This window comes from Erpetoichthys calabaricus, chromosome 11 (assembly GCF_900747795.2).
Source record: "Erpetoichthys calabaricus chromosome 11, fErpCal1.3, whole genome shotgun sequence".
In the NCBI taxonomy this organism is placed as follows: domain Eukaryota; kingdom Metazoa; phylum Chordata; class Cladistia; order Polypteriformes; family Polypteridae; genus Erpetoichthys; species Erpetoichthys calabaricus.
In genome coordinates this window covers 148,905,982-148,933,657 of record NC_041404.2, presented here as the reverse complement: position 1 = coordinate 148,933,657, position 27,676 = coordinate 148,905,982, and the positions used below count along the sequence as shown (strand labels likewise).

The following is a 27,676-nucleotide window of genomic DNA, read 5'->3' as shown; positions in this document are numbered from 1 at the left end:
GGGCCCCCCTCAACACACCAATTAATATCAGGCTCCCCCCCCACCCAACACACTGATAAATATCGGGCCCTCCCCCAATACACCAGTAAATATTGGGCCGCCCCGAACACCAGTAAATATTGGCCCCCCCAATACACTGGTAAATATCGGGGCCCCCCCCAATACCACCGGTAAATATCGGGCCCCCCCCAATACCACCGGTAAATATCGGGCCCCCCAATACACCAGTAAATAATGGCTCCCCAATACACTGGTACTCCCTAAGTCCTACACTGTTAACAGTATCAGCAGAACACTGTCACCTGAGCGGACTCAAACCCACCATCATAGAAAGAAAAATAAATACGCAAATAAATAAATAAATAAATAAATAAATAGCATGAATTGCTTGAGCAGTGCAGCGACTAAGGTAGCCCACCTAACGTAAGCAGAAATGGCACCGTGAAGCGTCAATTAATTCTGACCTCTTTGGACAAAACAATAAGCAGTGCCACCAGGACGCACTCTTCAATCGGTTTAAAGCTCCATTGACAGGTCAGGAAGAGTGGGAGGAGGTTTGTTTGTTTTGTTTTTCTTTGTTTTGTTTTTCTTTGTTTTGTGTTTCTTTGTTATAAAAGAGCCACTCCACAAGGACTCAGGACATGTTCAGCAGTGTTTTTTTTTTTTTATCAGTCATGAAAGTGAAGTACAGCAACTGGTGTTGTGACAAGTCCAGACCCACAATAACACAACCTGGCTAAGCTCAAAGAAATGGAGAGGAATAGAAAACAAAAAAGGCCCAAGTCAACAAGGTCAGAGAGTCTTTTCCACTCCCCCCCTAAAAAAAAAAAAAAAAAAAGAAGTGAGAGGGTCTCCTAACTGAACCCTCCATGCCGGATAAACTCTCTACTGAAAAGGCTCCCATGGTGGTGGGGGGGGGCACACTAAAGCTCAATGTCCTCCTTGGTCCAGTCCTAGTCTGACACTTCGGTTGAGATGATGAACCCATAACACCCCCCCCCCCCCCCAAAAAAAAAGCAGAGGATGTCCACTCCTGCCTCACTTCCATGGATGTATACGCGGTTTCTTTTGAGAAGCTGGAAACGCTCCGATGCTCATCGCGAGATTTCAAATTTGAGAACAGAATTTTAAAAAATTATGCAATTAAATAAATAAATAAATAATAGTAATAAAATTTAAAAAACAAACAAAAAAAAAAAAGCAAGAAAGCGTGCAGCTCCCACCAAGTCAGTAGTCTTTTTTTTTTTTTTTTTCACCCTCCTGTGTTGTTTGTTTTTCTTCGTTTTTTAAGACGAGACACCAAAATCCAATCTCAGGATGGTATGGAAGCTTCAAGTCACTGGATGGACAGATGGTGGATGGCATTTACAAAGTGCTGCTCCCACCACAGGGGCTGAGGCCTCGCTACGCCTCGTCCCACCTTGACTCCTCTTCCCCGTCGAGACACTTTGTGGTACAATGGACGCAAGATGACTGGAGAAACCTGTACACGCACCCTTTGTCAAAACACAGAACGATGTCACATCAAAGCTGGAGTTCTGGAGTTCGATTATTATCCTTATCATTATTAATTATTATTATTATTATTATTACACGTTTAGATTTTTGTAGATATCCCACTCTGCCACCGTCTCTCCGTCCTAATTTTAAATGCAGGTGCTCTCTTTGCTCTCTCCCTTTTTTTTTTTTTTAAATTATCCCCCATCTCTCCAAGTTCTGAATGAAGATGACTGTTCAGCCCTCGGGTTTAAAGAAGAGGAGGAAGGTTTGGCTGTTTGTGGCCAACTGCTCCACAACTTCCTCTTGTTACTCGATGACCATGCACATGGGAAGGTGCTGCGAAAAGTACTTGAAAAGTTCTGGGGTGGCCCCGGGGCAGTTGGTCAATTCGAGCTCTTCGAGGTCTTGCAGCTGAATGAGGCCCGACAGGCCTGTGGTGGTCAGCAGGGGACAACCTGGCGCAAAGACACAAAGGGGAGAAGGGTTACGCGTTTCGATCACAGAACTTTACTCTTCATTAGAACGCTGGGACAATCAGGGAGGAGAAACGGGCCTCACGCAACCCAACGGAGCGGGTCGGCTCCACGCTCCCGCTTGAACCCGTGACTGGGATGAGCTGAGCTGAGCAGGGGGGGTTTGGGGCAAACCATACCAAGCAAGGCGGATGGTCAAACAATCTTCAGTGCTTTTATTAAAAAACAAACAAATAAAATGGTGTCCACAAAGTGCAGTGTTCAGAATGTCCCATAAATAAATAAATAAATCCATAAAAGCAAAGTGCGAGTAGAGGATAAAATGCAAATAAATTAGAATGAGGTTAAAACTCGGGCAGGAAACCAACTTTAAAAGCACAAGCCCTGGCACAGTCTACCAAAATAGGTGTCTCCTTGGCTTAACCCAGAGAGGGTCCTGAATGGCAGTTCAAACCCCTTCATCGCTGCCCCTAGGCTTGGACCCCTGTAGCCGCCTCTGGCTCCCAAAAAGGCACCCCACCGAGCCTCCGACTCCCACTGCCAGGCTTGTGTACCCTCTGCTCCATGGCACCCACCCGCAGAACGCCTCTCTCTCATTGCTGTCACTCCTCCCAGGCCGCTCGTCGGCCCCCCCGGGTTGCCGTCCGCCTACCCTGCCTTTCATCCCCTCACTTGCACCTGATCTCTCCCTCCATCTTTTAGCCTCCTTCCACTTCCCTTTTCATTCTCTCCCTTGCTCTTCCCTTTTTAGAACAGGGACGTGGCACTGCAGTGGCAATCGGCAGCTCCCGGTGCCAATCAGGGTCGCGGGCGATCCTGCACCTGTGCACTAAGTCCACAGTCGTCCGCTCCCACATCACGCACAGAAACCGCTCTCGCCACGCTACCACGCTCCCCCACACAAAGTTATTTATTTAGTTGATGCCAATCAGCTGCAGACCTCACGTTACCGCACTTCCACTCGGCTTATTTCTCTCAAGTTTTAAAAGTCCCTAAAGTCCTACTGTCCACCACACTACCGAGGGATGTTCAAAAGGTTTCCACACTTTTATATTTTCGTTGGAAATGGTGAAGGCGGGAGGAGTAGTAATTGGGCATTAAAAAGCTGGTATGACGCTGGGAAAATGGCATTGCAAACGAAGGTGACAATGTAGACAAGTGACGCGACTTGTTTTTGAAATTCTTAATAAATTAAGTGTGGAAACTTTTTGATCGCTCCTCGCACTTGCTAACTTATTCCAAGTGTCGATGGTTTTCTGTGTAAATTCTAACCCCAAATGTCGGTAACATCTTCTGTGCCCATGCCCACCTCTGGACTCGGTCACTCTGGACCAATTTCAATCTCGCAGAGCCAGACGTTTGATAATAAATGCAACCATGAGGGAACTTTGCATAAAAGTGGGAGGGAACAATTAGACCGCTCATTTCTAAGCCAATCAAACGCTTCATGAAGGTGGAGCTAAAAGTAGGGGCGGTGACTTTGAACTGCCAAGAACAGAAGGTGTCATCCGACAGACAGCAAGCTTTTGATTATGATGAACGACCTACAGGCGAAGAGGCTCCTAAAAAGACCCCTCCTAAACATAAACGTGTGTCACGTGTGCAGAGAGCACAATTGCACGTGTGACATCAAATCCTATTTTCAAAGACATCAATAAACATGTGGCAAAAGTGAATGATACGTTGTGGCAGGTGATGTGTGTGCTCTCTGCTGTCTGCAATTACGATGACAGTGTCGGAGTCAACGTACGGTTGAAAGAATTGGCAGCTATGTTGGGGGAAATGCAAAATATACATTTGAAGCAAACGGTGTGTCACACCCCACTGAAAGGAGGTGAAAAGGACAAAGAGTCACATGAGATGCAGATTTCAGTGCTCAAAACACCCAAAGCAGTAAATGTGCCCAATGACACTGGAACCACAGATCGGGCCGACCATCTGACTGCACACCTAAACGAATAACTAAAGGAAGTTAACATCACTGTCTGAGCGGACATTCGAAACACGCCTCGCCAGAATGTAGCCGCAGCGTTTTAACACGTTGTGTATGCGGAGACCACAGTTCTTGCGTATCTAAACTCGACTTGCTGCTGTTATGCCATAGAGCAGGGGTGTCGAACTCCGGACCTGGAGGGCCACAGTGGCTGCAGGTTTTCATTCTGATCCTTTTCCTAATCAGTGACCAGTTTTCACTGCTAATTAAGTTTTGTTTCCGTCATTTTATTAGCCCTGTTTTTAAGGATTCAGTGCTCTGAATTGATTCCTTTCTTCATTAAATGAAAGCCAAACAGAAATGAGACGTGAAACAAGCCAACAGATGACCAGCTAAATTGGGTCTTCAAACTCCAACCAATTTCACTCCAACTAATCTCTTAATGAGAAGCCGATTCTTGCTGCTAATTAATTCCGTTATTTAATTCCATGGCTTGTTGCTGCTCTCATTCTGCCACAGCAGACATTTCCAAAAACTGTTGATTTTTCTGTTTTTTTCTAAGAACATCAATGTCAAGATGTTTGGTGACCTGAGAGATCAACCTTACTGACCTTCACCTTTCTTTATTTTCAGATATTGTGTGATGGGCATGTGGTGGCTCATTTCGTGTCTCATTAATTGTTTGGCTGCTAGTTAAGGCTAACTAAGGGCCTGTGTCAAGTTAATTAAAATTAAGGCAAAAGAAGTTAATTGGCAGCCAAAACTGGTGACTAATTAAGAAGATGGTGTGGCACCCGGACGGGGCTCATGCCCGGCCGGGATGCCCAGGAGGACCGGAGGAGGGCTTGTGCCTCCTCCAGACCACGAGGGGGCGACTGCCCTGGTTACTTTGGGGGCCATGGGTACAGGGCTTAGAAGCTCAATCCTGTAGGGGCCCGTGGTCACCGCCAGGGGGCGTCCCCGTGCCTGATGGACCCTGGACCCCAGCACTTCCGCCACACCAGGAATTGCTGGGGGGAAGAAGAGAGGGAACACCCGGAGTGCTTCCGGGGAGACAGCCGGCACTTCCGCTACACTGGGGCGTGTCGGGTGGAAGATTGCCGGTGCATACCTGGAGCACATCCGGGTAGGGATAAAAGGGGCCACCTCCCTTCATTTGAGGCTGGAGTCGGGTGGAAGAGGATGAGGTCTGGAAGGAGAGAGAAGGAGGCGGTCTGAAGGAAAGGCGTTGTGGTATTGGCCTGGACTTTGGGGGAGTCTGTGGGTTGTGTGGCCCAAAAACTTTGTAAATAGTGTAAATAAACGTGTGTTAGGTGACAAAACGATGTCTGTCTGTCTGTCTGTGTCCGGGCTGTTCCCCACAATGGTTAGAATGAAAATCTGCCACCACTATGACCCTCCAGGACCGGAGTTCAACACCCGTGCCATAGAGTGATCGAAATGTTAAAATGACAGAAAGATATCGGAGCAGACCGAGGCACTTCTCAAATGCATGGGGCCAAGTAGCTACAGTGGTAGAAATGAATACAAAGCAACATAGAAATTAATCAACAAGTTTCAATGAGCTCTGGAATTGATAACCGCAATCCTACCTTTATATTTTCTCTCATTTCAAGTCTTGTGTTCAATTTCTTTTTTCTCTCCATCCTTCCATAGTTATTTTATGTCTTCTTCTAACACACGAGGGAGAAACAGAACAGTGCAATCCCAAACATTTAAAGGGCACGGAGAGGAGGAGGAAACTGGGGGCGGGTTTTAAGGAAGGCACCCTGTGGGCGGAGCCTCTTCAGCATCAGATTTCACTGGGATCTTTTTTAGTGAGTAGACACCCAGATCTGTAAAAGAGAATCACGTCTGGCCCCAATTTAGTTATACCTGGGGGGGCTGGACAGCAGCGCGGTTGTCGGGAGTGCTGCCTTTCTGCGTCAGGTGGCACCCTGTGTGAGTTTTGCATAGTAGGATGTAGGGCTGCACGATTCATCTTTTTTTTCTCATGATAACGATATTTATGACCCACGATCAGTTAATAAATATCGTCGCGATTTTACAGTATAAAGACCAAACTGTTTTTTATGGGCCGAGTTTACGGATTGGACTGCGTCACTATGACGTTACTGCGTCTTGATTGCAAGCGCTTTCTGAAGCAGTAGAAGTCAATAGCAGCAATAACAGTCAGTCAGAATAAACATATGATGGCTGAGCAACGTGCAGAAGTGCGATCGTTAGTTCCAAAAAAGGGGTCATACTCAGTTGTCTGGAACTATTTCGATTTCAAGGAATGTGATGTTGATCAGGTACAAGTCTTGTGCAAACTTTGCTTCTGTTCCGTCCAAACATCCCAAGGTAACACAAACCACAAAGTACTCTATCAAGAATTTCAACGACTGAAGGCACAAACAGCAACAACAAAAAATTACCAGCCATCCACAACACAGACAACAATATCTGGGACATTGTTCAATGCAATACCATATCTGCCTAGCTCGCAAAGACACCGGGAAATAACAGAGGCGATCGCGTACCATATAGCCAAGGATGTGTGTCCAATAACCACCGTGAGCAGTGAGGGGTTTAACAAAATGATCGCAACACTTGATAAAAGATATAGCATTCCCTCACGCAACCATTTTTCCAATGTTGCGCTGCCCTCGCTGTATGCGAAATGCCGAAAAGAAATAGAAAGAGAAATTCTCAGGCTCAGCCTTGAATATTTTGCTGCCACGACCAACTTATGGTCAAGCAGAACTGCGGAACCGTAATTGAGCTTGACAGTTCATTTTATTGACAGCGAGTTTGAGATGAAAATCAAGCTTTTGCAAACTTCATTTTTCCCACAAGACCATACAGCGGAGTTTATTGCAGTGGGCCTCAAAGAAGCGATGTCCGCTTGGGGCTTGGTGGAAGAAAGACTTGTGTGCATCACAACGGACAACGCAGTTAATATGATTAGGGCAGCATCTGTGAATAACTGGCCGAGGCTACACTGCTTTGGACACAGATTAGGAATAATCGTCATTATTAATCGTGATAAAAATTTTGAGCAAAATAATCGTGATGATCATTTTTTCTGTTATCGTGCAGCCCTAGTAGGATGATTGGCAGCTTTAAATTTGGTGCATGTATTGACAGGCATGTACACGAAAACTCCACCTTCATTCTTGTATGTATTTAACTTGGTTTGTATGCTGTCTTAGATAAAGGTGACTGATAAATAAATAAACAAACAAACAAACTGGAATGGGCTTGAACATTGTGCGCTCGATCTTGAATACAATATTTCAGATGTGGTAGGCAGAGAACCTCAATGATGCTTAGCAGATTCAGGAAATACAAGTAGACGCATAGAAACGTAACAAGTGGCTCTGTGGTGAAATGAACCAATTTTGAGGTTTATGTGAAGCGGAGGCCTGTGTGTACCTAAACACTCTCCTTGAAAATGATCTGGCTGCAGAACGTTAACACTGATGGAGTGGTGGCTCAGAGGCTAAGGATCTGTGCTGGTATCCAGAAGGTTGCTGGTTTGAATCCCCATCACTGCCAATAAGAGATCCTACTCTGCTGGGTCCTTGTGCAAGACCCTTAACCCTTAATTCCTCCAGGGGCACTGTACAATGGCTGACCCTGCGCTCTGACCCCAAGGGATATGCGAAAATAAACAAATTCCTAATACAAGAAATTGTATAAGGCGAAATAAAAGAACAAACGAACTGCCAGCGAGGAGGCCACTAATCCCCGGATACCTGGAAGATCATCCCATATATCGCATTCAGAATGGTTGGACGAGCGACACATTTTTCCTCTTTGTATAAGTATGCAGATACCTTTAAAATATCCAAAAGATATCCAAGGGCAAAAATACCTTAAAATGTGCACCCTATAAAGAATGGCACTGCCGTTTAATGGAAGGCACAGCAGTGCAATTCCAGAAATATGAGTGAGCAATAAGGCTCAGGCACCGTCTTCGGCTAACCAGGATAATAAAAAGTCATAGAAAGGAGGAACTGGGATGCCTATTGGCTGCCAACTAATACACTGAGGATCACGTGGATTAGTAATCTCAAGAAATGCATCTCCTAATGAAACATTTCTCAGTTTATCGTATTGCAACCCCCAAAATAATAAAATAGATAAAATAAAATTAAAAAAAAAAATTACCAGCCAAGGACAAAAGGTGCAGACTTCTCATCCCAAACAGATGTTGTAAACCAAAGTCTTGTATCTTTAAAGAAAGACAAGCATAGGTGTTACTTAGCAATAATTAAAATGGCATTTTCTGATTTTCTACTCATATTACCTTTTGACATTAGCATTATATATTATGTTTCACATGACACTGATTCGGCTGTTTTGAGAGACTAGCTGTCCATAGCTAACTAGATCAGTGGACAGACTGTGTGTCACCCACCTAAGTAATCAATGTAGACCTCACAGTGCACCATCTACTGGAATGTAGTCTGTAATGCATATAGTAAAAAAAAATTTTAAAAAGTAAAAGTAAAAAAAATACATTGCATTTGCCATCCTAACAGATGACGCATCGGTAATAAAATGCATTGCATTTGTCATTCCAACAGATGGCACATCACAAAAATTTGTGGTAATAAAATGCATTGCATTTGCCTTTCCAACAGATGGCACATCACAAACATTTCTAGTAATAAAATAGATTGAATTTGTTATGAAATCAGATGGCACATCTATTATTATATGCCACTTGGTATGGGATTCACAAAAGCAGTCCTAATGTTTGTGATGCGCCATTTGTTGGTTAACAGAGACTTTGCAGCTGAATGGACACACAGATACACAGACACTTGTCCTTTCATTAAGGTGAATGTCATATCATTTTCTAACCTGCTTAATCCAGATCACAAGGTGCAAGGCAGGAACAAACCCTGGATATGATGCCAGTGCATCGAAGGGCAACAGACACACACACACACACACACACACACACACATATCAGACACACACTAGGGATCACCAGTTCCACTGACCTGCATGTCTTTAGACTGTGGGAGGAAACAGGAACACCCAAAGGAAACCCACACAGACATGGGGAGAACATGCAAACTCCAAGCAGGGAGGACCCGGGACACAAACCTTGGTCTCCTTATTGAGATATGCACAATAAAAACCCACTAACACAAATATTATAAGGAAAGTGGCTTATTTATATAAAAAGATTAAGCAGCTTTGTATACATTTAAATAAAGGGCCCCATAGTAGAAACAGCATTGTTTAGGATGCATTTGAAAATGACATGTGAGCATTGTATCAATATTTTATACTTAAGAACAAGCATATGTATCAAATGAAAATACAAAATCTATAAAAGCCATTTGTCAGTTTCATGTTGTTTATTCATACTAGCAAATGTCATTTTTTATTTCCCACATAAGAAACGCACAAGTTCCTCAAGCTTGTTCCCACTGCACCTGTAGTTTAGCCCTGATCTTTATTTATGCTCACCTCAAATGCTTCATTGAACTGGGAGTTATGGTCTTTAAAAAACTGAATGGAAATTCTGATGATTCAATACCTGTGATGGACTGGCACCCTCTGCAGGGTCTGTCCCTACCTTACGCCCTATGCTGGCTGAGATGGGCTCCAGCACCCACAAACCCCCCAAAATGGGCTTTCTGAACGTCTGGGGGCCACAAGATCATAGGGGCCAAAGATGTTTTTGATGCCTATGTATGTTTCTGTTTTGCTATCAAAACAGGAGCCCCCAGTGCACAATTTTGCCTGGGGGCCTATGATGCAGTTAAGACAGCCTTGCAAGTGACCCTGGCCTGGATTAAGTGGGCTCAAAAATAGCATAGCATGATACAATACATTTTATCCAGCAGCTTTTCCATTTGTTAGTCATTACGGAGATTCTAATTACCCATCATACACTAATAAAAAGTAGTAGAGAATTTAAATTTTGAAGACATAAAATAATCGTATGTGTATGAAGCCTGTAACTTCCACAGAGTTAAACATTTCTGTACGACAGTGAGCAGCCTAGTGCCATCTATTTCAAGATCAATACATTTATAGCACTTTTCAAACCCTGGGAATGTTTTGAAGATCGGGTTACACTGATGCTCTGCATTAATGCTTCTTCTCCTTTATATTGATTAATATCACAGTAAGCATAACAGATTGCAACAATATAAATGTAAAAAAAACATGAGATCAAACAGTTTGGCGTTATTTCTCAGATGAAAAAAAAATTATTTTCATTTGTATATATTAAAAATTGTTTTTATAAGATTGACAACTAATCATGAATGAAGCAAGTGTTTCATGTGTTCACTATTTATGTTTATTGAAGGATAAGTTTGGCGTTTTTCAAGTTTGAAGTCATTTCCACACAAACATGGTGTACATGAATTCGCCACACGGAATTCTGTTCCATAGTTAAGTGCTTTCTAGAAAGTACTGTATATAAAAAAAAATACCTTGTCGGCTGTGGTGCTTTACATTAGATGGCACAGGGCAAGGAGGAAAAGCTTAAAAATGTACCAATTATGTCCATTTTTCAAGCCAAAACAGTTATCGAGTATTGATCCGTGCCTACTTGTTACACCCTAATAAACAACTTTCAAACGTATTGCAATGCTCTGTTTGTAGACGTTTATAATGTCGGGTGCCTGCTTCTGTTTTCCGATGCTGTTTGAGACAATAAAAGGGATGGAGTAAAACTCATTTTCTCTCATACTCCTGATTCTATTTTTTTCATGTTAAGGATACGTTTTCTATTCACGTGAGCAAATTCTCACGTAAATTCGGAAGCAAATCAAAACAAGAGCTGCCACGTGGCACAAACAGTTTACTGTGATTCAGTGTGAAGACTGAGTGCTAAGCTACGGCTCGCGGCTGGTCTTCTTTTAAATTGCTGAATCTCATAATATTGGTGTACTCGCAAGACGCAGAACAAAACACAGCTGCCTTGGCTTGAGAAATGGACATATCTGGTAGGGATTTAAGCTTTTCCTCCATCTCCCATAGCTTCCATTGTAAAGTGCTAGTGTGGGCATGAGATTTTTTCATTTATAGAAAACAATTAACTTTAAAACACAATTTCTCATGGTAAATGTGCATATATCATATTCATGAAGAAATAACTTTGACTTGAAAAATAAGGAACTTATTCTTTCTTCTTCTTTCGGCTGCTCCCATCAGTGGATCATTCGTCTTTATCTATCCATGTCTTTCACATCTTCTTCTGCCACAACCGATTGCCTTCATGTCCTCCCTTCCCACATCCCTAAACCTGCTCTTTGGCATTTCTCTTTTCTGCTTGCCTGGCACATGCCCAGACTATCTCCATCGAGCATCTCTCACTTGGTCACCAGATTGTGTTGTTCCTCTAATATCTTCATTCCTAATCACGTCTGCCCTCGGCCACTTAAGCTCTGCCTCATGTCGAACATCGGGGCAGGAATTCCCGTCCTGCTTCCGATCCCGCAGAATTTGAATCAGAGGGGAGTGGCGTTGCTATAACTGTGGCCGCTGTAGTCACGGCCAGCGGTGTTGTCCAGAGAGGGCGTCCTAAGTACAGGGACATCGGAGCAACACCCCCAGACCTGCTACTTGTGTTTCTACAGGGCAGAGCTGTAGAACGGAGGACACAGACTCCCCATCCTGGATAAGACCAGTCTTCGCGGGACGAGCCGCTGTGTCCCACGGGGTTCAGCTGATAGAGGGGCACTGTGGCGGACGGCTGGGGTCCATGTCCGGTCGGGATGCCCCTTCACTGTATATTCAGGGGGAAAAGCCCGGGAGGGTGCAATACCTCCCCCTGGACGCTAGATGGCCGCCCTCCTGGGTTGGAGCGGTGCCTCGGTTTCCCGCAGGGTTCCAGGGGAATTGGAGTTGGGTGCAGCCCTGTTGGGTCTCATAGGCACCACCAGGGGGTGCTGTAACTAGGACTCCTGAGCCCGTATGGGCAGCGTATTCGTCACACCCAGAAGTGCAGCCGGAACTCGACGATCAAGCACCTGAAGCACTTCCGGGTGGACTATAAAAGGAGCCAGCGACCACCACTCATTGGCCAGAGTCGGGTGGAGGAGGACGAGGTTGCCGAAGGAGAGTGCTTTACGTTGTGTGGTGGTATTTTTGGGACTGTGTTGTGCCTGCAAAACACGGGGAAGATGTGCGCCCACAGGCAAAGAAAAAAAAAGTTTATTTACTTTAGCCGTGCCTCCCGTGTCTATCTGTGTCGGGTCAGGCGCCTATATAGCGCCTTGTTACACAGCATTAATGCAGAATATGGGTGTAAGATTTAGATTTAGACAGATTTAAAAACAACTTCAGTTTGCTAGATGAATAAATCATATATACAACTTTTCAGAGAGGCCCATCTGAACTTGTTCCATCTTAATATACAATTTTCAGCCATATTGTACAGTAATGTTGTTTGTAGATGTTCATCATTGGCAATGTCAGGTGCCTACTTGTGTTCAAACACACATAAACCCACGATTGTGTTAGTCGTATAAATCTTCAGATAACGCCTCATGTTACTCTAACGCTTTAACAGTTCCTTCATAAATATAACATTGAATACTTCCTATAAGGTACACAGAGTGTACACAGTAACAGCGGATATACTGCCACACTGTTGGAGTGTACATGAGAAATACCAAAGAGAATGTAGGAGAAGCCAAAAAAAAATGTATGGAAGCATTACATTAGATCAGGGGTTTTCAAACTCGGTCCTGGGGACCCCCTGTGGCTGCAGGTTTTGGCTACAGCCAGATTCATAATCAATGCCAACAATTGATAACACTCATCTCTTTTAATTAGCTGGGATTTTTTTTCCCTCTTCTCTTATTCTATATTCAGAAAAGCTCCGCAGCATGATTTTTACATTTATAAGACATTTAGAAATATTTCTGCTTTTGCTATAGATTTAACTCTCTTTTGTTGTTTTGGTTATATTGTGCCCTTTCTCTGCCCAGTTTGCTCCCTTTGTTGTACCTTAATAATGACAATTAAAAAATGAGCAGAGCAGACACAAACAACACTGAATCATGAAAGGCTGCAACCACTTTAGCATCAGACCCACTAATTAGTAAATAATGGATTAATTAATCAATTAGAACATCTGGAAAAGTAGAATGAAAATCAAGATATTGTTAAAAAGCCTGCGGTGGGTTGGCACCCTGCCTGGGATTGGTTCCTGCCTTGTGCCCTGTGTTGGCTGGGATTGGCTCCAGCAGACCCCCGTGACCCTGTGTTTGGATTCAGCGGGTTGGAAAATGGATGGATGGATGGATATTGTTAAAAAGAATAAAAATACATTATTCCCATGTAACTACTTAGTACATTTTAATAATTTTTTTTTTTTTTCAAAACTTTGTTTTTTACTTTCTATGTTGTTTCCAAAACAAAGAATTTGGGAAATAACAGTTGACTTAATTAGCCCAGGAATCCAATTAAAAACAGGAGCTGGTTAAAACAAAATCCTGCAGCCACAGTGGGTCCCCAGGACCGAGTTTGAAAACCCTGCATTAGATCAAATAAATATACAATGACTATTGTTTCAATCTTCAATCTAACCAACATTAATAACTTTCTTAATAGCCAGCAACCCCTTCAGGGTTGTGCCCGCTTGGCACCAAATGCTGCCAATGTAGGCTCTGTTATACCATGCGTTTATTAAGATGCTTCTTAAGAAATACTAACTACTCATCATTCTGGAGGCTGTTAAACATACCTGACAGCACCACCTCAAGTACAGGTTGCGGAGGGATGACATGGTAGAGAGATACCCAAGTCCTGTATCTGAAATGCGGACACACCTGCAATAGGAAACAAATAAGTAATTCAATTCAATTTAGTTGAGTTCAGCTTATGGTCCTCTTCACCAAGTGTAGGCCCAGAGTGCTAATGTTCAGTGCACAACATTAAATATCAAAGAAATCTCAGACAAGACAGTTATGCTGCTAAGGAGACCATAACCACTAATAAAGAAAAAGTTAACACAAGATTTTTTTTTTTTGACCATTTGCCAGAATATTATAACAGACTGCAGTTAATTCTTCTTTCGGCTGCTCCCGTTAGGGGTTGCCACAGCGGATCATCTTCTTCCATATCTTTCTGTCCTCTCCATCTTGTTCTGTTACACCCATCACCTGCATGTCCTCTCTCACCACATCCATAAACCTTCTCTTAGGCCTTCATCTTTTCCTCTTCCCTGGCAGCTCTATCCTTAGCACCCTTCTCTCAGTATACTCTGCATCTCTCCTCTGCACATGTCCAAACCAACGCAATCTCGCCTCTCTGACTTTGTCTCCCAACCATCCAACTTCAGTTGACCCTCTAATGTCCTCATTTCTAATCCTGTCCATCCTTGTCACACCCAATGCAAATCTTAACATCTTTAACTCTGCTACCTCCAGCTCTGTCTTCTGCTTTCTGTTTAGTGCCACCTTCTCCAGCCCATACTGTATAACATAGCTGGTCTCACTACCGTCCTGTAGACCTTCCCTTTCACTCTTGCTGATATCCGTCTGTCACAAATCACTCCTGACACTCTTCTCCACCCTGCCTGCACTCTCTTTTTCACCTCTCTTCCACAATCCCCATTACAGACCACAGTTAATAAAATATTAAAATCTGTACACATAACCTTTAACATCTATACATTCAGCCATCATTATTATAAGGCATACAATCCCATTCACACTTATCATGTAGGTGTACACTTCTTCACATGTGTTTGTGTTGCTGAAAGAGTTGGTTTCAAAGGCGCTCTATGGATATGTTACCACTCTGTTTACAGCTTCTTAAAGTAAAGCACTGACTGCCGCTAGTCATGAAGGCCTAATTTAAAAAATATGACGATAACCAGACTGAAAACTCTCTTACTGGAACTGCTACAATAAAAGCCTGCACAGATTGTGACCGGGCTGAAACTGAAATCAAATGTCTCCTGGAGCTGTGGAGCATCAGCTGCAGCAACAGAACAAATCATTGCAGTCATTGTGCCACTGTGCCACCCTCCAACGGCCCCAACTTCATCTGCGTATCTTGTATAAACATGTGACACACTATAAATCTTCTAACATCAGCCTACTTTTACTCTAAATAAAAGACATTTCATCTTTGCCATTTTACACTTGCCCTTTTGGCCATGCCATGTACATTTTTTATTGTACTATCTGTTGTAATCTTCACTGTCTATCCTTTTTAAATGTGATGCTCATAGCTGATTTTGGAACTGAGCTCTTCAATTAAGTACAAAAGATAAATTTTGGAGATAAATAGGAAAATCTAGGTCCGTAAGCAGATTTTGAAACTAAATCCCTAAAACTATAGCGCTACACTGTTGCAATTAGCAGGGTTTGAAGCTCAAACATATTTTTGGCGCATGACCAACTGCATGAAAAGTCACCATCACGTGTTCACTAAATTTTACCAAAAGGTGTAATTAGCAGATTTTGGAACTCACATCTTCAATTGTGCGAATATGTATTAATATTCATATACTCTTGAAAATATATTTTTTTAAACACCATGTGTGTGTAATCTTTATGAAGAATGCTATCTATTATATAATAAAAAAAGTAAGGTCTGTGTCTGTGTGTGTGTGTCCAGCCCCACAGAGCAATCTGATTGGTCAGTTTGGCTTTGGTGACCTGACAAAAGAGGATGTGTGAGCGTGAGACGCACAAGGACGAGTAAAGGCAGGTTTTGTGAAGCAGGTTTTAGGGGAATGTGCTCGAGACAGGGAGCACAGATGAAGAGATGTCCACACACAAGCAAATACAGAGGAATGGTGCTAAAGTTACACGCTGGGTAAGAGCAAATATGTTTTTATTTATTCTCTTACCTGTCTTTGACAGATACCATGGTTAATACTGTATATATTAAAACCCTAAAGTGTGTGTGTGTGTGTGTGTGTGTGTATCCTGTCCCTCAAAGCAATATGATTGGTCAATTTGGCTATGGTGATGCCATGTAAAGAGGAAGTAGGATTGGTTGACAAAGGAAGAGGAGAAAATGCATAGAAGGAACACTGAGAGTCATCTTCAAAGACGGCAAGTGTAAAAGCAGACAGGAGGTGAGAAAGGTGCCTCGGTCTAAGATCAGACTTTACAGGAACACCGGTGAAGAGAGGTTCACACACACACACACAAATGGGACTGAAGGTACATGTAGTGCAAGAGAGAGAATCATTTAAAAATATTTGCTATCACCTGTCTAAAGCTAATATAACATATTTGGTATCAGCCACCACTTTTTTATTACAATTAGGTCAGACAGAAAAGTTTTTTTAGTTTTCTACTTTAGAGCCTGATGATAATGATGTTTGTGTTTTACAAATACACTGAAGTATTGAAAACAAAGCAAATACCTGAACAACAAAGATAAAGAAATAACCAGAATACAACAAATGCTTTTTTATAAAAAAAAAAAAATTGAAAAAAAAAAACTGTTTGCTTCATCAGGCCGTGATCTTCAGCTCTCTCTGGATCGGTTCGCAGCTGAGTGTGAAGCGGCTGGGATGGGAATCAGCACCTCCAAATCCGAGACCATGGTCCTCAGCCGGAAAAGGGTGGAGTGCCCTCTCAGGGTTGGGAGCGAGATCCTGCCTCAAGTGGAGGAGTTCAAGTATCTCGGGGTCTTGTTCACGAGTGAGGGAAGAATGGAGCGTGAGATCGACAGGCGGATCGGTGCGGCGTCCTCAGTGATGCGGGCTCTGCATCGATCTGTCGTGGTGAAAAAGGAGCTGAGCCATAAGGCAAAGCTCTCAATTTACCAGTCGATCTATGTTCCTACCCTCACCTATGGTCATGAGCTATGGGTAGTGACCGAAAGAACGAGATCGCGAATACAAGCGGCTGAAATGAGTTTCCTCCGCAGGGTGTCTGGGCTCTCCCTTAAAGATAAGGTGAGAAGCTCAGTCATCCGGGAGGGGCTCAGAGTAGAGCCAATGCTCCTCCGCATCGAGAGGAGTCAGATGAGGTGGCTCGGGCATCTGATCAGGATGCCTCCTGGACGCCTCCCTGGTGAGGTGTTCTGGGCATGTCTAACCGGGAGGAGGCCCCGGGGAAGACCCAGGACACGCTGGAGGGACTATGTCTCCTGGCTGGCCTGGGAACGCCTCGGGATTCTCCCGGAAGAGCTAGAAGAAGTGGCTGGGGAGAGGGAAGTCTGGGCATCTCTGCTCAAGCTGCTGCCCCGCGACCCGACCTCGGATAAGCGGGAGACAATGGATGGATGGATGAAAAAATTGAGGCCAATAAATTGGAGATAGGATTAACACAGTAATATTCCCTTTGATCTTTTAGTATCTCCCTGACCGCATACTGTACACCCCAACACAGGGGGTTCTAAGTATACACCAGTCTAAAGGCATTTTTTCTGTGTTCCTACTCAGGGCATGTTTCGTTACTTTGTTTCAATTCCCAGTTAGTTTGGTTGTGTAAGCTTCCGAGCGAACTAAACATATCAGTGAACGTCTCGTTTGTGTATCATAGACTTCTTTAATTGGGCTAAAACATGATTAACCCAGAAAAAAATATCATGGTGGATATTGAAGCACAGCTGCAGTTTTCATAATTATTAACTGGAAGACCGCTTGAAAATGATGTGCTGCTAAGTTCATCGCTGATGGACACGTTTCAAATAGCCGAGTGTACAACAGAAGACAAACTCTGCTGATTGCCTGTGCTGATGTGCTTCAGTTTTATCACAGTAGATGTCATTTTCATTTCACCGTATGATGTTGTGTATTTACTCTCCAGTAGCCACGATAACTTGACGTAGTTGACCTCAAAACACATGTTGACTATCTTAACTCTTGTACATTAGTTTGTAATGACTGCCATGCCAATGTTAGTGTGTGCTTTGATAGGACACCCCATCTGCACACTTGGTGTATTCATGGTGTTAGATTAGGATGTTTGATCAGCGGTCTCACAGGTACACTGCTGTTCGTCTTTTCCACCTGTGTGTGTGTTCTGATTGACCCAATCACAAGTAAATTTACACCAATTAAAGAATAAAGAAAAAAAAAAACACGGTCAACTGCTGTCCGATTGCGTGTGTGTGAGAGGCTCTGAGGCTGAATCAGGTGCTGCTCTGATTGTGTGAGTTGTTTTATGTGAATTGTGTTATATTTGTACCTGTATGCGTATTTATGTATCATACCTTTTTATTGTTTTTAATACTCCATGTCAATCCTTATTATGCTATGAATGAGACTCCCACAATTACCAACAGTCTACATAAACAAACTGGACTTTCAGGGGAAATTGTACCAGAGTTTGAAACAATTGGTCCAGGCATGAAGACACCTAAAGTTGGCAGCTGTCATCATTTTTACATGTCTTAAAGTTTCTTGATAGTCTTTAAAGTTTACCAACGCTCAGAGTGACTAACCACAGCATGCAGAATGTCACACATAACGCACAGCATTTCACGTAGTTAAATCGGTTCTGTGCCAGATCACATTCAGGCCTCATGTGAACTGCCCCAGGGTTCACTTGGTTTGCATCGACACCTCCCTTTCTAAAGGGTCTCAGTACAGTTGTCTTGATACACACCAGAATGCGAGTGGTATGTTTACATCTCTCTATTATGAAAGAAAATCTTGAGACGAGACTATTGCCAAGAGATTTTTTCAAGTCCCACCCTCCTCTCAACCATTTTCAACCACACCAACGGTCCTCTCACCTCTCATTTGTGTGAATGCTTTTGTCAGACGCAGTTCCTGCGCTCTCAGCTCTTATATAAATTTTTACGTTTTCCTCACTTTAAGTTCCCAATAAAAGAAGACTTATTATGTCCAAATCTTATTGAAGAATTTCAGCCCGATGGGTTATCAATGGAAGAAATGAGTACACGGGCAATCCTAGGACTGAGAAACGATGAAGTCAAACAAATTAACGCGAAAATTGTTGATCGGTTACACGGCAAATTGGTTAAATGCATATCAATAGACTCTGCTGTCGAACAATTCTGACATGTAAAATTTTAACAGGCGGAAAGATAGGTAATGTAGTCCATCTTCAGGGGATAACATTAGACACCAAAGGAGATCTTGATATGCCATTCGTATTAAAATGTTTATAGTTTCCCGTTAGAAGAGCTTTTGCTATAACAATTTACAAATCCCAGGGACAAACAATCAAAAAAGTCGGTTCATTTATTAGCGAGAAAGAAATGATATTCACTCACGGGCAGTTATACGTTACATTGTTACGATGAAAGTCCAAACACGGAATCAAAATTCAATGCAATACTGACAAAAAGGTAATTCAAAAAATTGTTTTTACTGAAGTTTTACAGTTAAACTAAGTTTAAAAAGTATTTGCGTGTTAATTTCAAAGCCAGGGGCAGCACGGTGGCACAGTGGGTAGCACTGCTGCCTCGCAGTTAGGAGACCCGCGTTCACTTACTGCGTGGAGTTTACATGTTCTCCCCATGTCTGCGTGGGTTTCCTTCGGGTACTCCGGTTTCCTCCCACAGTCCAAAGACATGCAGGTTAGGTGGATTGGCGATTGTAAATTGTCCCTAGTGTGTACCTGGTGTGTGTGTGTGTCCTGTGGTGGGCTGGCTCCCTGCCCGGGGTTTGTTTCCTGCCTTGCGTCCTGTGATGGCTGGGATTGGCTCCAGCAGACCCCCGTGACCCTGTAGATAGGATATAGCGGGTTGGATAATGGATGGATGGATGGATAATTTCAAAGCCAAACAGAACAAAAATGTATAACGCAACGAATACCTCTAACGCAACATGAAACATACATTTTCTTTCAATTTATTTCGTTTTACTATTTTTTTTTACTATGGTTAATTACTCGCCGTAATGTAAAATAGTTCTATTATGCAGATGTAACAATTCCCATGAAAATAACAATCTGTTTAAATTGTACATCCTCTTCCCCATACGCGAGCGGCATATCCATGAAGTGGCTAGCACGTAACGCCCGCCCGGGGGATGATGAGTGAAGTGAGCAGGGGGCAGAGCCTCCTAGTCTACATAAACAAACTGGACTTTCAGGGGAAATTGTACCAGAGTTTGAAACAATTGGTCCAGGCATGAAGACACCTTAAGTTGGCAGCTGTCATCATTTTTACATGTCTTAAAGTTTCTTGAAGACTTTAAAGTTTAAAGATAAATTTCTCCTCTATAACAGAGTAGGTGTACATTCCATTAACATTGATGTATTTGGCTGATGCCTTTATCCGAAGCGACTTACAACATTTATGATACAATTGATTACATTTCTTTTGGTTTTCCAATTACAGCACAGGCAGGTCAAATGACTCACTTGTGGTCACACAGGTGTCAGTAGTGGGATTTGAACCCACAACCTCAGGGTCTGAAGGCCAAAGCTTGAACAAACTAAAAGAATGGAACCAATTCAAAAATGACAGGCTTTTATGCAATAACTTTGTGTAAATCTTTACATTCTATAGGAGGACGGGGTATTCTGTAAATTCAAGGCTGATTACTCCTTCTTTGCTGCAAGGCTCTTGACAGGCTTTCAGCTTTGATTATGCTGCTGCCAAACATCTCAAACTGACAAAATAATATTTTTCCACATAAAGAGAAATGGTTAATGAGTCCTGTAAAATGCGAAGCAAAGGCACAAGGAAATGCACCACAGCCATTTTCATGGGCTCTAATGGTACCTAGGAAGTAAAAAAAAAAAAGAACAGAGCAGAGTGGCAGGATGATGGAAGCTGCAATTCTTCAAATTCATTCAACCACGGGCTTTGAGCTTAAAAAAGAAAAGCGTAATTAACAGCAAATGCCAGATTTGACGTTTCTCCCTATTGGAAGTTGTTGTGGAAAAGGGGATGGTGGCAAAATTGGATGCCACCATGAAAAATCGCCCCCAGGAGGCGCTCTATAGGAGCGCCTTTAGCTGCAGACTCATTCCATTAGGTTGTGCTAAGAAGCACCTCTGGGGGTCTTTTCTGCCCACTGCTGTCAGGTAATTCAATGCTTCCTCCCAATGTACTCTTTTGAGTTCATTTTTAAATATCTAAATAATATTCATTTTTTTTATTTTTTGTTTATTTATCAATTGATTGATTGGCTGGATTGTCTGTCCTGTGAGTCTGTATCCTTGTTTTTATGTTTCTGCTGCTGTTTGCATCTGAATTTCCCCATGGAATTTATAAAGTTTATCTAATCTAATATAAACAAAAATGCACAGCTACAATTTTCACTTTTTTATAGGAGTCGGTTTAAATACATTAGTGTGTTTTATATACTGTATTTAATATTAGTTTTTCTAAAATGAATTGTCAATAAACCTTTGTCAGACGGCCTTGAGGATGTTAATGCTTAGATGGCCTTAAACTTTTAAAATTTCATATGAGAACAAAACAGGTCCTGAACTTTGGTTCAAGTGGTATCATATGGACTTGAGCTCCCTGAAACCTTATGTAAGATCCATGGTAAAAAACCTGCTTGTAATAATGGACAGTGATTTTAAATTAAATAAACAGAAAAAATAATTAAAGGTAATTTCTTTCAACTGAGGCTTTTACCTAAAGTTAAGCCCTTCTTATTGTTTCATGGTTTGTAAAGGGTTATACATACATTTATTTCCTCCCAACTTGACTACTGTAATGCACTTCATGTTGGCGTCTGCCAGGCTTCTATCTCACACTCACATTTGGTCCAAAATGCTGCAGCTCATCTTTTGACAGAAACACGCAAATAAGAACACATTTTCCCTGTGCTGGCCTCCTTGTATTGGCTCCCAGTTCATTTTAGGAATTATTTTAAGATTTTATAGTTTGCTTATAAAGTACTAAATGGCCTAGCTCCCTCTTAGCTCTCTGACCTTTTACTACGATTAAATTGCATGAGGAATGGCACGGTGGCACAGTGGTAGCACTGCTGCCTCACAGTAAGGAGACCTGGGTTCGCTTCCCGGGTCCTCCCTGCGTGGAGTTTGCATGTTCTCCCCGTGTCTGTGTGGGTTTCCTCTCACAGTGCAAAGACATGCAGGTTAGGTGCACTGGTGATCCTAAATTGTCCCTGCTGTGTGGGTGTGTGTGCCCTGCAGTAGGCTGGCGCCCTGCCTGGGGATTTGTTCCTGCCTTGCGCCCTGTGCTGGCTGGGATTGGCTCCAGCAGACCCCTGTGACCCTGTGTTAGGATATAGCGGGTTGGATAATGACTGACTACAGTATATTGCATGAAGATCACTAAGGTCTATTGATGAGTTACTTCAGGTGGTCCCTATATCAAAACTAAAGTGTAGGGGAGATTGTACCATTACAGTTGTAACTCCTGAACGGCTTAATAATAATTTAATAATTTGCATTTATATAGTGTTTTTCTCACTACTCAAAGCGCTCAGCAATTGCAGGTTAAAGGCCTTGCTCAAGGGCCCAACAGAACAGAGTCCCTACTGGCATTTACGGGATTTGAACCGGCAACCTTCCGATTGCCAGTGCAGATCCCTAACCTCAGAGCCACCACCTCTGCCCAGCTTACCACTTCATGTTAGGCTGGCCCCTACTTTGCCTATTTTTAAATCACTTCTTAAGGCACATTTCTATTCCTTGGCTTTTAATGCATTATAATTCTAAGAGCTGGGTTTGTCTGTTTTATTGTCTTATTGCTTATTGTCTTTTGTACTGTATTATTCTTTATTGTACTTCACTTTGGTCAGCTATTGTTGTTTTTAAATGTGCTATATAAATAAATCTGATATTGATAAAATTAGTTATGTCCAAAAAGAGTCTTTTACAACAGCAGGACGACTGTAAATATCAAATGATTTTACTAAAATACAGCAAGCCTTTATTTTTACATAGGGTCTTCCACTTTAATCAATACTGCAAAACATTTTACACATACAGTGCAAAATCTGGATCATCATCAGATTATGGGATGTCCAGGCTTGAACATGGTTTATGTCTAAAATATCAATACATCTTCAAGCTGACAGAACTCTCCACTTTCACATTTTCAACCAAAGCTGATGGCATCATGCAGCCATAGCTGAGGGAAGTGGAAAAAGAAATAGAAAGCAACCACCAAATATCTACATATTCAGAAGAAACTCAATTTATTTATTTACTCTGTTTATTTTTATTAATTTACTACTTTATCTCTTATCTTTATCTAACCTAGCTCTCTTTCTCATGGGGGGGGGGGGGGGGGGGCTGATTTGTTTCAAACAAAGTCTTGTAAAACTTGACTTATTTGTATGGAATCTTATTTGATTTTAACATAATCAATAAAATAAAAAAAAAAGAAGAAACTAAACTGACTTAGGAGTAACGGGAAGAAATTACAATTATTATTGTTGTGAGCAAGAAAAAAAAATGTATTCTGAAAATGATCAGAATCTTTAAAAATGCTGCAGTTACTCACGAGGATATGAACCTGTAATGAATACAGTTCATGAAGCTTTAACATTTATAATGCATCACAAATCATTGCTACAGGATCGCCTAAAAAGTTTACCATTATTCCCTCCTGTAATTAATGCACAGAGTCTCAAAGTACAGCATGTGCTTAAGCACTGCACGTCACTCCCAGCCATGTCTTTGCATTGAGGTGCTTGTGATGTTACGTCAGCATGCAGCAAGGAATCTCCTTAACTGTTTCCAAACCTACATTTTGCCTATTATAACACAATTAAGAAAACTCACAGGTTAGAGAGTGCCAACCTCATCACCTGAGACAGTGGGAAAACTACACAAGTTTCATATTCTACGGTAGTGGTTCTGAAACGTTGTTTTCTCACGACCCAATTTTACCTATTGTGTGTCTTCACAACCCATACTCACCCTTAAACAGCAGCCAATAATCATCCTGTTCTTCCTTGAAGAATCGCACTTAAACATACCAGTTCTGGGGCTTATGTCCCCCTTGTAGAATCGACATTGATCATTGGCTGGGGGGTTTATTTCACGCCATGGAATCGGCAACCCTTTGCAAGGCTTTCCACAAACTGTTCACGACCCTCTCTCATTCAGCACAATTGTAATTCATGACACAATTATAGACATTTCGGTCGCAACTCACAGTTTAAGAAACACTGTTCTAGGGTATGCTCAACAAAATACAAAAAGAATGGAAACACTCATTATTTTGTTACCATGGAAATCGAGCAGGGATGCTAACTGACCTAAAGCTTTTTCCTTAAGGTGATACGGTGACTTGAAAATGCTGAAAGAAAAAAACACAAACCCATGTAACTAATTCAATTACAATGACCAAATTGTATAGAGGCAGACTTAACACACATGAGCAGAACATCATTAGAAGTTCACCACTAGACCATCAAATAGATTTGACCTGGGGCTGCATGGTAGGCCCAAAATATTAAAATGGTACAACGCCGAAAATAAATGTCAGCTTTCCTCTCAATCCTTTGTCCCTCTTCTTGCCACTCTCTATTGTAGGTGATACAATTAGCTGATGGACACAATTGGGACTGCATGGTGGGTACTGACCAACACCCCCCCTTTTGCTTTGATGCATTTAGGACTTTACAAAGGACCACCCTCACTGCTCTTATACGGTCGTGACTTTACAGGGGATATTGCCTCTGTGCCACTGGGACTAAATGGCTTCAATGTCGAAATGGTAAGTAGTGTGGCGTGGTACCCAATGGCGGGACGAGCCATTTTGCAGCATTTAAGTGACACAGGAATAAGACGGAGAGTTTTGGAGTTATCTGTTCTTTGCTTTGGAATTGTTTTGCTACAAGTACTGAGGTCCCAAAGCTGTTATCGATAACAAAGTCAATATTTTAGTACTGATCCAACACTATCTGGGGCCAAATTCTTGTAAAGCAAATACTCTTCTTGCTGGACCAAGCCTCAAAAAATCCAAAAGACACCCAACCACCTGACACAATTTAACAGACCCAGTTCCCTCATTCACTCCTGGAACCTCTCATTCAATTATCTACTCATTCACGGCACACATTAACATTATCATTTCAAACCTGTCAAACTGACATCTCATGGAGATAAGGAATCGTCAAGGATATTAAATAATGACTTGAATTCTTTCTGGGTCTATTACTATTCTAATTGAGTAAGATCAATTCATTTAAATTCATTTTTGTCTCATGAAAATCCACAGTGGTGGTACACAATTGTGTGAAATTTAGTCAGGAGTTAACATTCAAAATAGACATTGCAACCTAGCTATGAAAATGAGCTAGCAAAAAATATGCCTCTATCTAAATGCCTTAAAGGGAAAATTGGTGTAATTATGAGTTTATGTGCAATATTTTGACAGTGGAGAATTCAGTGAGGAACAGTGAGGACTTGCGCAGGCCTCGGCACCAGCCCATTTTGCTCTATGTGACACTTACAAGTCATTTGTGCGTTTGAGGCAAACATGGAGTGAATTATTTATTATTTAATTATCTCATTGTGAATTGTAGGCCGCAGAGTCTGAAGTCAAAACAGCCGAAAGTGCTACGAATGATTCAATTCTGATACGAATTCTCTCTCTCTCCCGCACTTTGTATGCCATATCAACATGAGTCGAACATAGCTACCCAATGGTAATAGATTATACATAATATATTTGAGAAAATGTATTTAATGGCTTGTGGCAGGATAAGCAACAGGGGAAAACAGCCAGAGTTTGGTGGCAGGAATATCTGAAATTTTGAGAGCGAGATTGATATTTCAGTTGAAACAGGGCCATTTTAACTATTACTTTCACTTTCAGTCCCAAAAAACAGTGCAGTAAGAACAAACCCTCTCCACAAAATTGGTATTATAAAATCAGTCCAAATCTTTGCTCAGTTAAATGACATTTCATTATCCTATTAATAACCTCTGCTCAAACAAAATGTAACTTGATTGTGCCTTTTTTTTTTTTTTACCAAAATTTGCCTTCCTCAACAGATTCAATGTATTGGAATAACCTGACAAAGATACAGACATAATCAACGGTAAATGGTCTTTGGAAAGACCATTTATTAGTTTTTTTCTGATGGGGATCAGGATTAATTCCCAATGTCGATCTTGGGAGACACCCATTGACGTTCTTACATTATTCCAGGGTAATCGCTGTCTTCATGAGTTCTCCTCACCGTGTTGTCCAACTTGTCACCTTTCTAGTCCGGCATACTGTTGAGTGCAGCTCCTTTTATGTTTCTCCAGCCCATACAGTATATACCACTGACATCCTGATGATTCTCACCTGCATATTTCCTCACATCTCACAGTCAGAACAGTATTTATAAATGTCAATGCCAAATAGATGCATTATACATGGACTATCTAAAACTACTATGAAATTAGGGTAGTGCAGTGGCATTGTGCTGCCTCACTGTAGGGAGATCAGGGTTTGCGTAATGGGTTCTCCTTGCATGGAGTTTATATGTTCTCCCCATATCTGTATGGGTTTCCTCCTACAGTCTAGAGAACATGCAGGTTAGGTGCATTGACGATGCTAAATTGGCCCTAGTCTGTGTTTGGTGTGTGGCTATGTGTGTTCACTTTGCGATTGACTGGCAACCTGTCCAACGCTTGTCCCTGATTTGTGCCCAGTGCTAGCTGGGATAGCCTCCAGCCCTCATGACGTGACCCCAGTCTGGTTTAAGTGGATTAGAAAATGCCATCAGTAAGCACTGATACACACAGAATGAACAATTACTGCATACAACTGTTCCAAAACTGAGAAATCTGCTGTTTTTATTCCTTCCTGGAGCAATTACATATGCAAAGGAGTCAGGGTGACATATTTGGATAAGTTCTCATGCTCTATACTGAATACACACACCAAGTAAGTGAAAGTGTTCAGAAATACTTTCATCAAAAAATTAGGGGCTGGCACAGTTCAGTTAAAAAGGTGATGCCCCCTTTATCCCTAATTCTCCCATATGGCAATGGGCACAGCAGTAGGCCACAGAAAATTTGCCCATGTGCTGTTAATTGATGATCCCGGTACTAAAGTAAATACAGTAAATATACAAGAGCATTTCAGGGAGCCTCACTAGTGTTTTTTTGTTCGTCTTTTACCACATTTGTAAAAAAAATTACAGTTGAACCTCCAAATATGAATGTCTCCAGACAATCCAGAACACGAACGGGTTGTTCAAATTTTTTTTTTCTTTTTTGGTCCACAACCTCAAGTAAAAACTCAGAACACGAACATCCTGCTAAAACTTGTACGGGTCAAGATGTGGCCGTGAGTAGCCAAGAGAAAGCCAAACAGGCCTACATACGCTGTATATGCCTATGACTCAGCCTCAGTATCGCCACAGATCTCCTGTTGTAAAGACGTGCTGCAACTGTGTTCTCTATGAACGTGTGATTTTTTTGTTCTTTTTTTTTCCCCGTTGAAAGTAATTACCAAGTCTCCTAAGAGGAACCTTCTACATGTTACAAAAGGAAATAATAACAAAACATGAAAGTGGTTCAGAAGAGTATGGGATGGCCAAGTCAACAATAAGCACATTTTTGAAAAATAAAGATGCAATTAAAGGTGCAGTTAAATTGTCATTTCTGTTTGTTTTATGTGTTTATCTCTTCTGTGCATTGATTTCAATAGTTGTAAAAATGATTTTTATCATTACTTATGTATATACAGTATATAGATATAAATAAGTAATCATTTGGGGGTCTGGAATGAATCGATCCTATTTACATTATTTCTTATGGGGAAATTTGATTTGAAACTCTACCAGCCTTCTGGAACTGAGCAAGTTCATGTACCGAGGTTCCACTGTATAACCTAAAACAAGATTACATCATTATGTTCTGCATTTGGCAAAATTCTTCCAAGGCTATAAACACATCTTCTCTACAGATATCAG

The 27,676-nt window shown here is 41.9% G+C and overlaps 1 protein-coding gene across 2 annotated transcripts in view; it reads right to left on the bottom strand.

Moving 5' to 3' along the window:
- Positions 1-644: 644 nt before the first annotated feature.
- The window catches only part of fbxl16 (F-box and leucine-rich repeat protein 16), a 104,104-nt gene continuing 77,072 nt past the window's right edge, over positions 645-27,676 (bottom strand). For both annotated transcript variants that reach the window (XM_051933435.1, XM_051933436.1), the window contains exons 4-6: positions 13,619-13,703; positions 8,062-8,125; positions 645-1,955 (exon numbers count right to left, since the gene is read on the bottom strand). In XM_051933435.1, coding sequence (XP_051789395.1) covers positions 1,807-1,955; positions 8,062-8,125; positions 13,619-13,703 — 298 coding nt within the window. In that variant the 3' untranslated portion in view covers positions 645-1,806. The remainder of the gene's footprint in view (positions 1,956-8,061; positions 8,126-13,618; positions 13,704-27,676) is intronic.